We start from the raw sequence: 10,855 nt of genomic DNA, 5'->3' as shown, positions 1-10,855 counted from the left end.
ACCTGCCAGTAGCCACTCTTTAGGTCTAATGTCGAGAACCATTTGGCCCCTGCCAGTGTGTCTAGGGTGTCGTCGATCCTGGGCAGTGGGAAGCAATCCTTCTTGGTGACGTTATTCAGCTTCCTGTAGTCAACGCAGAACCGCAGTTCCCCGTTCTTCTTTCGCACAAGCACGACGGGTGACGACCACGGGCTGTCTGATGCCTCGATCATACCTTGTTCCCCCATGTCACTTAGCATACCGTCCACCTCTTCTTGTTTTGCTAAAGGAAGCCTCCGAGGAGGCTGACGGATCGGACGAGCATCGCCTGTGCTGATGCGGTAGAGCACTCTGTCCGTCCGCCCATAACCATTGTTTTCTGTTACGAAGACATCCTGAAAGTCGAGGACCAATGACTTCAACTCCCTGGCTTCCATTGTCGTCAGGTTCAGGATAGCATCGGCGACCATGCCCTGCAGCGGCTTGCACAGTTCTCTATTCTGCGACGGAGGTTCTGTATTGCCAGCCGGGCCCGCCCACGTGACCGGTTCACACAGGCCCAGGGTTGTGCCTTCCGCCAGCACTTGGTCGCCGTCCCCGACATTCACAATTCTCACAGGCACGCTGCGCTGGGTGCGGACTAGCGCCCTGGCTACGTATAGTCCTTCTCGTGGTAAAGGGTCCACACCAGGTTCTATTATTCCGCTCGCCGTTCCCACGGGGTCGTTCATCCGTGCCATCACCACCCTCTCGCACCGCGCCGGTATTATCTCCTCGCTGGCTAATGTCAGGCGTGTGGATCGGGGTCTGCTCCGAGGGCCCCACAGAGATATCTCTTCTTGGCCCAGTCGCAACACTTGGCGTCCTAGGTCCACCGTCGCATCGTAAGCTCGCAGGACGTCCAGCCCCAGGATGATCTCGTCCGTGACGTCGGCTACAAAAATCCATGTGCGGATGACACTTTGCCCCAGCGTTAGCTCAACTAACACCTCTTTCAAAACGGGGATGGTTTCACCGGACGCTGTCTGCAGCACGTACGGTCTGCTCGGCTCCCTCTCTGATTCTCCCGCTCGACGTCGGGCCTGGCGATGGTCACTGCAGCTCCGGTGTCGATGGTCACATTACAGCGTCTTCCCCGAATTCAGCCTTCGGTGATCAGACCGTCGTCACTCCTCTTGGTGACCACGCTCAGTGTAAAGCGAGGGGAAGGGGGTGGTGGGGCCGACGGTTCCCTCCATACGCCGGCCATTACTCGTTTCCCGAGACCTGGTTGGTCCTTGCGGAGACCTGCGGACACCATCTCATCAGGTGGCCGGGGGCGCCGCACTGCCAGCACACCGGTCGCCCCCATCCAGAACGTCTATCCTGGGGCGATCGCTCCTCCGTCGGGTCCTTTGACTGTATTTGACGCACCGTTAGTGTTGATCCTGCGGCTGCCTTTGCTGCCTGTAGCTTCAGGGCCTGTCCGAGTGCTTCATTGAGGGATCGGTCCCAGCCCATTAGTAGGTGTTGCTTAATCTCTCGGTCTCCCAGGCCGTCGATGAAAGCGTGAGCGGCCTCCCTCTGCAAGAAATCTGCGGGAAGCCCTACGAACGCTCGATGGGCCTGCTTATCTATTACCGCTGCGAATTCCTGCAGAGTTTCGCCCCTCCCCTGCGTCCTTGATTTCAACTGAGATCGGTAGACCGCCGCCAGCTGATGGTCCCCGTAACGGCCCTCTAATGCGTTGAGGATGTCGTCGTAGGCCGCCCCAACAGGAAGGCCATGCAGGATGTCAGCAGCCTGCCCCTGAAGTACGGCAAGGAGATGCGTTACCTTCTCCCCAGACGTCCAGCCATTGTGGTTGGCCACAGCCTCAAACTGCCGATGAAATACTGTCCAACACGTGGATCCGTCGAACTTAGGCGGTTTCACACGGTTCGTGCCACCCACGAACGTTCCGGCCAATCCGTGCCTTGTTCGGGCCTCCACCGCCTGCAGCCGTGTCTCGAACTCGCGCCGCGTGGCCTCTAACTTTTGTCCGAGATTGTCGGTGATCCTTTCCTCTAATTCCACCTGACTGCAGCTCAGGGCGCTTATTTCTTCCGAAAAATGTGCGCCTAGATTTTCTTGTAGCTGTTCCTGGCTGACATCCATCTTGTCTTCAAGATTTTCCTGAAGCTGTTGCTGGATGCATGTAAACTGGTCTCGTAGCTGTTTCTGGCTGTCCTGAAGCTGTCTCCGGCATTCATCCAGCTTGTCTTCAAGATTGTCCTGAAGCTGTTGCTGGATGCATGTGAACTGGTCTCGTAGCTGTTTCTGGCTGTCCTGAAGCTGTTTCTGGCTGGCATCCATCTTGTCTTCAAGATTGTCCTGCAGATGTTGCTGGTCGTTGCTCAGACTCTGCAATCTTTCCAGTATTTTTTGCAGTACACAATCCATGGTTGACAATCCCACTTCTGACACCAATGTAGCGTGGGTCGCTATACAACCTTGATTGTCAACCCTTGATTTCTTGCGGGGATTGTAAGAGACCACAAAGTCTTCCAACAATAATGAATTTAATCAACTAAAACGTCTTTACAGCACAAAATAATCTCGTCTACAACACACTTCTCCTACAAGCGATTCAAACTTCAGCTCTCTTCGCAGTATTTCTTCCACAATCTCAACTACTACACTACTCTCAAAGCCAAACCAACCAACCAAAAAGCTAACTGAGGTCAATCGGCTTTTACACAAATACAACAATGCTAAACGCAACAATTCTAAACGCAATAATGTTAAACGCAACAATGCTAAACGCAACAATGTCAATAAGAATACAACAATGCACGAATACAACAATGTCTATAAACTAACAACAATGCCAACCCCAACACATCACAATACATTGAAGTGACTCTGACATGAAGTTGACATATACGTTCCCTCAAAGTGACATAAGTTTTGTCTCTCAGATTCCTACGGATCGGGAGATATTTGCCTTTTCAAAAATTGAATTTCGTATAATCTCGAAAAATTTAAATGTCTCTATCCTCCAAACCCTTGGACATACCTTGACCTGACTCTGACATGAAGTTGACATATACGTTCCCTCAAAGTGACATAAGTTTTGTCTCTCAGATTCATACCGATCGGGAGATATTTGCCTTTTCAAAAATTGACTTTCGAATAATCTCGAAAAATTAAAATTCCTATATCCTCCAAACACTTGGACATACATTGACGTGACTCTGACATGAAGTTGACATATACGTTCCCTCAAAGTGACATAAGTGTTGTCTCTCAGATTCCTACAGATCGGGAGATATTTGCCTTTTCAAAAATTAACTTTCGAATAATCTCGAAAAATTAAAATGTCTCTATCCTCCAAACCCTTGTACATACATTGACGTGACTCTGACATGACGTTGACATATACGTTCCCTCAAAGTGACATAAGTTTTGTCTCTCAGATTGCAACAGATCGGGAGATATTTGCCTTTTCAAAAATTGACTTTCGAATAATCTCAAAAAATTAAAATGCCTCTGTCCTCCAAACACTTGGACATATATTGACGTGACTCTGACATCAAGTTGACATATACATTCCCTCAAAGTGACATAAGGTTTGTCTCTAAGATTCCTATAGATCGGGAGGTATTTGTCTTTTCAAAAATTGACTTTCGAATAATCTCGAAAAATTAAAATGTCTCTATCCTCCAAACCCTTGGACATACATTGACCAGACTCTGACATCAAGTTGACATATACGTTCCCTCAAAGTGACATAATTTTTGTCTCTCAGATTCCTACAGATCGGCAGATATTTGCCTTCACAAAAATTTACTGACGAATAATCTAGAAGAATTAAAATGTCTCTATCCTCCAAACCCCTGGACATACATTGACGTGACTCTGACATGAAGTTGACATATACGTTCCCTCAAAGTGACATAAGTTTTGTCTCTCAGATTGCTACAGATCGGGAGATATTTGCCTTCTCAAAAATTTACTTTCGAATAATCTCGAAAAATTAAAATGTCTCTATCCTCCAAACCCTTGGACATACATTGACTACACTCTGACATGAAGTTGACACATACGTTCCCTCAAAGTGACATAAGTTTTGTCTCTCAGATTCCTACAGATCGGCAGATATTTGCCTACGCAAAAATTTACTGTCGAATAATCTAGAAGAATTTAAATGTCTCTATCCTTCAAACCCTTGGACATACATTGACGTGACTCTGACATGAAGTTGACATATACGTTCCCTCAAAGTGACATAAGTTTTGTCTCTCAGATTCCTACGGATCGGAAGATATTTGCCTTTTGAGAAATTGACTTTCGAATCATCTCGAAAAATTTAAATGTCTCTATCCTCCAAACCCTTGGACATACCTTGACGTGACTCTGACATGAAGTTGACATATACGTTACCTCAAAGTGACATAAGTGTTGTCTCTCAGATTCATACCGATCGGGAGATATTTGCCTTTTCATAAATTGACTTTCGAATAATCTAGCAAAATTAAAATGCCTCTGTCCTCCAATCCCTTGGACATACATTGACGTGACACTGACATGAAGTTGACATATACGTTCCCTCAAAGTGACATAAGTGTTGTCTTTCAAATTCCTACGGATCGGGAGATATTTGCCATTTCAGAAATTGACTTTCGAATAAACTCGAAAAATTAAAATATCTCTATCGTCCGAACCCTTGGACATACATTGAAGTGAATCTGACATGAAGTTGACATATACGTTCGCTCAAAGTGACATAAGGTTTGTCTCTCAGATTCCAATAGATCGGGAGATATTTCCCTTTTCAGAAATTGACTTTCGAATAATCTCGAAAAATTTAAATGTCTCTATCCTCCAAACCCTTGGACATACATTGACGTGACTCTGACATGACGTTGACATATACGTTCCCTCAAAGTGACATAAGTTTTGTCTCTCAGATTGCTACAGATCGGGAGATATTTGCCTTTTCAAAAATTGACTTACGAATAATCTCAAAAAATTAAAATGCCTCCGTCCTCCAAACACTTGGACATATATTGACGTGACTCTGACATCAAGTTGACATATACGTTCCCTCAAAGTGACATAAGGTTTGTCTCTCAGATTCCTATAGATCGGGAGGTATTTGTCTTTTCAAAAATTGACTTTCGAATAATCTCGAAAAATTAAAATGTCTCTATCCTCCAAACCCTTGGACATACATTGACTAGACTCTGACATGAAGTTGACATATACGTTCCCTCAAAGTGACATAAGTTTTGTCTCTCAGATTCCTACAGATCGGCAGATATTTGCCTTCTCAAAAATTTACTGTCGAATAATCTAGAAGAATTTAAATGTCTCTATCCTTCAAACCCTTGGACATACTTTGACGTGACTCTGACATGAAGTTGACATATACGTTCCCTCAAAGTGACATAAGTTTTGTCTCTCAGATTCCTACGGATCGGGAGATATTTGCTTTTTCAGAAATTGACTTTCGAATAATCTCGAAAAATTAAAATGTCTCTATCCTCCAAACCCTTAGACATACATTGACGAGACTCTGACATCAAGTTGACATATAAGTTCCCTCAAAGTGACATAAGGTTTGTCTCTCAGATTCCAATAGATCGGGAGATATTTCCCTTTTCAGAAATTGACTTTCGAAAAATCTCGAAAAATTAAAATGTCTCTATCCTCCAAACCCTTGGACATACATTGACGTGACTCTGACATGAAGTTGGCATATACGTTCCCTTAATGTGACATAAGTTTTGTCTCTTAGATTCCTACAGATCGGGAGATATTTGCCTTCTCAAAAATTTACTTTCGAATAATCTCTAAAAATTTAAATGTCTCTATCCTCCAATTCCTTAGACATACATTGACGTGCCTCTGACAGCAAGTTGACATATGCGTTCCCTCAAAGTGACATAAGTTTTGTCTCTCAGATCCCTACAGATCGGAAGATATTTGCCTTTTAAAAATTGACTTTCGAATAATCTCAAAAAATTTAAATGTCTCTATCCTCCAAACCCTTGGACATACATTGACGTGACTCTGACAGGAAGTTGACATATACGTTCCCTCAATGTGACATAAGTTTTGTCTCTCAGATTAATACAGATCGGGAGATATTTGCCTTTTCAAAATTTGACTTTCGAATAATCTCGAAAAATTAAAATGTCTCTATCCTCCAAACCCTTTGACATGCATTGACGAGACTCTGACATGAAGTTGACATATGCGTTCCCTCAAGGTGACATAAGGTTTGTCTCTCAGATGCCTATAGATCGGGAGATATTTGCCTTTTAAAAATTGACTTTCGAATAATCTCGAAAAATTAAAATGTCTCTATCGTCCAAAACCTTGGACATGCATTGACGAGACTCTGACATGAAGTTGACATATGCGTTCCCTCAAAGTGACATAAGGTTTGTCTCTCAGATTCCTACAGATCGGGAGATATTTGCCTTTTAAAAATTGACTTTCAAATAATCTCTAAAAATTTAAATGTCTCTATCCTCCAAACCCTTGGACATACATTGACGTGACTATGACATGAAGTTGACATATACGTTCCCTCAAAGTGATATAAGTTTTGTTTCTCAGATTAATACAGATCGGGAGATATTTGTCTTTTAAAAATTGACTTTCGAAAAATCTCGAAAAATGTAAATGTCTCTATCCTCCAAACCGTTGGACATACATTGACGTGACTCTGACAGGATATTTACATATACGTTCCCTCAAAGTGACTTAAGTTTTGTCTCTCAGATTCCTACAGATCGGGAGATATTTGCCTTTTAAAAATTGACTTTCGAATAATCTCTAGAAATTTAAATGTCTCTATCCTCCAAACCCTTGGACATACATTGACGTGACTCTGACAGGAAGTTGACATATATGTTCCCTCAAAGTGACATAAGGTTTGTCTCTCAGATACCTAAAGATCGGGAGGTATTTGCCTTTTAAAAATTGACTTTCGAATAATCTCGAAAAATTTAAATGTCTCTATCGTCCAAAACCCTGGACATACATTGACGAGACTCTGACATGAAGTTGACATATGCGTTCCCTCAACGTGACATAAGTTTTGACTCTCAGATTCCTACAGATCGGGAGATATTTGCCTTTTAAAAATTGACTTTCGAATAATCTCGAAAAATTAAAATGTCTCTTTCCTCCAAACCCTTTGACATACATTGACGTGACTATGACAAGAAGTTGACATATACGTTCCCTCAAAGTGACATTAGTTTTGTCTCTCAGATTAATACAGATCGGGAGATATTTGCCTTTTCAATAATTGACTTTCGAATAATCTCGAAAAATTAAAGTGTCTCTATCCTCCAAACCCTTGGACATGCATTGACGAGACTCTGACATGAAGTTGACATATGCGTTCCCTCAAGGTGACATAAGGTTTGTCTCTCAGATGCCTACAGATCGGGAGATAATTGCCTTTTAAAAATTGACTTTCAAATAATCTCTAAAAATTTAAATGTCTCTATCCTCCAAACCCTTGGACATATATTGACGTGACTATGACATGAAGTTGACATATACGTTCCCTCAACGTGACATAAGTTTTGTCTCTCAGATTAATACAGATCGGGAGATATTTGTCTTTTAAAAATTGACTTTCGAAAAATCACGAAAAATGAAAATGTCTCGATCCTCCAAACCCTTGGACATACATTGACGTGACTCTGACAGGACATTTACATATACGTTCCCTCAAAGTGACATAAATTTCGTCTCTCAGATTCCTACAGATCGGGTGATATTTGCCTTTTAAAAATTGACTTTCGAATAATCTCTAAAAATTTAAATGTCTCTATCCTCCAAACCCTTGGACATACTTTGACGTGACTCTGACAGGACATTTACATATATGTTCCCTCAAAGTGACATAAGTTTTGTCTCTCAGATTCCTACAGATCGGGAGATATTTGCCTCTTAAAAATTGACTTTCGAATAATCTCGAAAAATTTAAATGTCTCTATCGTCCAAAACCTTGGACATACATTGACGAGACTGTGACATGAAGTTGACATATGCGTTCCCTCAAAGTGACATAAGTTTTGTCTCTCAGATTAATACAGATCGGGAGATATTTGCCTTTTAAAAATTGACTTTCGAATAATCTCGAAAAATTAAAATGTCTCTTTCCTCCAAACCCTTCGACATACATTGACGTGACTATGACAAGAAGTTGACATATACGTTCCTTCAAAGTGACATTAGTTTTCTCTCAGATTAATACAGATCGGGAGATATTTGCCTTTTCAAAAATTGACTTTCGAATAATCTCGAAAAATTAAAATGTCTCTATCCTCCAAACCCTTGGACATGCATTGACAGGACTCTGACATGAAGTTGACATATGCGTTCGCTCAAAGTGACATAAGGTTTGTCTCTCAGATGCCAATAGATCGGGAGATATTTGCCTTTTAAAAATTGACTTTCGAATAATCTCGAAAAATTAAAAAGTCTCTATCGTCAAAAACCTTGTACATTCATTGGTGTGCCTCTGACAGCAAGTTGACATATACGTTCCCTCAAAGTGACATAAGTTTTGTCTCTCAGATTCCTACAGATCGGGAGATATTTGCTTTTTAAAAATTGACTTTCGAATAATCTCGAAAAATTAAAATGTCTCTATCCTCCAAACCCTTGAACATACATTGACGAGACTCTGACATTAAGTTGACATATGCGTTCCCTCAAAGTGACATAAGGTTTGTCTCTCAGATGCCTACAGATCGGGAGATATTTTCCTTTTAAAAATTGACTTTCGAATAATCTCGAAAAATTAAAATATCTCTATCGTCCAAACCCTTTTACATACATTGACGAGATTCTGACATGTAGTTGACATATACGTTCCCTCAAAGTGACATAAGTTTTGTCTCTCAGATGCCTACAGATCGGGAGATATTTGCCTTTTAAAAATTGACTTTCAAATAATCTCTAAAAATTTAAATGTCTCTATCCTCCAAACCCTTGGACATACATTGACGAGACTCTGACATGAAGTTGACATATGCGTTCCCACAAAGTGGCATAAGGTTTTTCTCTCAGATGCCTACAGATCGGGAGATATTTGCCTTTTAAAAATTGACTTTCAAATAATCTCGAAAAATTAAAATGTCTCTATCGTCCAAACCCTTGGACATACATTGACGAGACTCTGACATGAAGTTGACATATGCGTTCCCTCAAAGTGACATAAGGTTTCTCTCAGATGCCTACAGATCGGGAGATATTTGCCTTTTAAAAATTGACTTTCGAATAATCTCTAAAAATTAAAATGTCTCTATCGTTTAAACCCTTGGACATACATTGACGAGATTCTGACATGAAGTTGACATTTACGTTCCCTCAAAGTGACATAAGTTTTGTCTCTCAGATTATTGCAGATCGGGAGATATTTGCCTTTTAATAATTGACTTTAGAATAATCTCTAAAAATTTAAATGTCTGTATCCTCCAAACCCTTGGACATACATTGACGTGACTCTGACAGGAAGTTGACATTTACGTTCCCTCAAAGTGACATAAGGTTTGTCTCTCAGATTCCTACAGATCGGGAGATATTTGCCTTTTAAAAATTGACTTTCGAATAATCTCTAAAAATTTAAATGTCTGTATCCTCCAAACCCTTGGACATACATTGACGTGACTCTGACAGGAAGTTGACATTTACGTTCCCTCAAAGTGACATAAGTTTTGTCTCTCAGATTAATACAGATCGGGAGATATTTGCCTTTTCAAAAATTGACTTTCGAATAATCTCGAAAAATTAAAATGTCTCTATCCTCCAAACCCTTGGACATGCATTGACGAGACTCTGACATGAAGTTGACATATGCGTTCCCTCAAAGTGACATAAGGTTTGTCTCTCAGATACCTATAAATCGGGAGATATTTGCCTTTTAATAATTGACTTTCGAATAATCTCGAAAAATTTAAATGTCTCTATCGTCCAAAACCTTGGACATACATTGACGAGACTCTGACATGAAGTTGACATATGCGTTCCCTCAAAGTGACATATGTTTTGTCTCTCAGATTCCTACAGATCGGGAGATATTTGCCTTTTAAAAATTGACTTTCGAATAATCTCGAAAAATTGAAATGTCTCTTTCCTCCAAACCCTTCGACATACATTGACGTGACTATGACAAGAATTTGACATATACGTTCCCTCAAAGTGACATTAGTTTTGTCTCTCAGATTAATACAGATCGGGAGATATTTGCCTTTTCAAAAATTGACTTTCGAATAATCTCGAAAAATTAAAATGTCTCTATCCTCCAAACCCTTGGACATGCATTGACGAGACTCTGACATGAAGTTGACATATGCGTTCCCTCACGGTGACATAAGGTTTGTCTCTCAGATGCCTATAGATCGGGAGATATTTGCCTTTTAAAAATTGACTTTTGAATAATCTCGAAAAATTAAAATGTCTCTATCGTCCAAAACCTTGGACATACTTTGACGAGACTCTGACATGAAGTTGACATACGCGTTCCCTCAAAGTGACATAAGGTTTGTATCTCAGATGCCTACAGATTGGGAGATATTTGCCTTTTAAAAATTGACTTTCAAATAATTTCTAAAAATTTAAATGTCTCTATCCTCCAAACCCTTGGACATACATTGACGTGACTATGACATGAAGTTGACATATACGTTCCCTCAAAGTGACATAAGTTTTGTCTCTCAGATTAATACAGATCGGGAGATATTTGTCTTTTAAAAATTGACTTTCGAAAAATCTCGAAAAATGGAAATGTCTCTATCCTCCAAACCCTTGGACATACATTGACGTGACTCTGACAAGACATTTACATATACGTTCCCTTAAAGTGACATAAGTTTCGTCTCTC

General features: G+C 40.9%; 1 protein-coding gene across 1 annotated transcript in view; it reads left to right on the top strand.

The window, feature by feature from the left end:
* Positions 1-1,091: 1,091 nt before the first annotated feature.
* Positions 1,092-10,855, top strand: part of LOC147871107 (transformation/transcription domain-associated protein-like) — a 178,249-nt gene continuing 168,485 nt past the window's right edge. The window contains exon 1 of the mRNA XM_087341186.1: positions 1,092-1,379. Within this exon, the coding sequence (XP_087197312.1) occupies positions 1,092-1,379 (288 nt within the window). The remainder of the gene's footprint in view (positions 1,380-10,855) is intronic.

This window comes from Zootermopsis nevadensis, unplaced genomic scaffold (genome assembly GCF_977971745.1).
Source record: "Zootermopsis nevadensis isolate Lab colony 2312 unplaced genomic scaffold, Znev_1.0 Znev_ptg000064l, whole genome shotgun sequence".
NCBI lineage: Eukaryota > Metazoa > Arthropoda > Insecta > Blattodea > Termopsidae > Zootermopsis > Zootermopsis nevadensis.
Note: the sequence above shows the minus strand (reverse complement) of the source record. Positions and strands in the feature narration are given on the sequence as shown.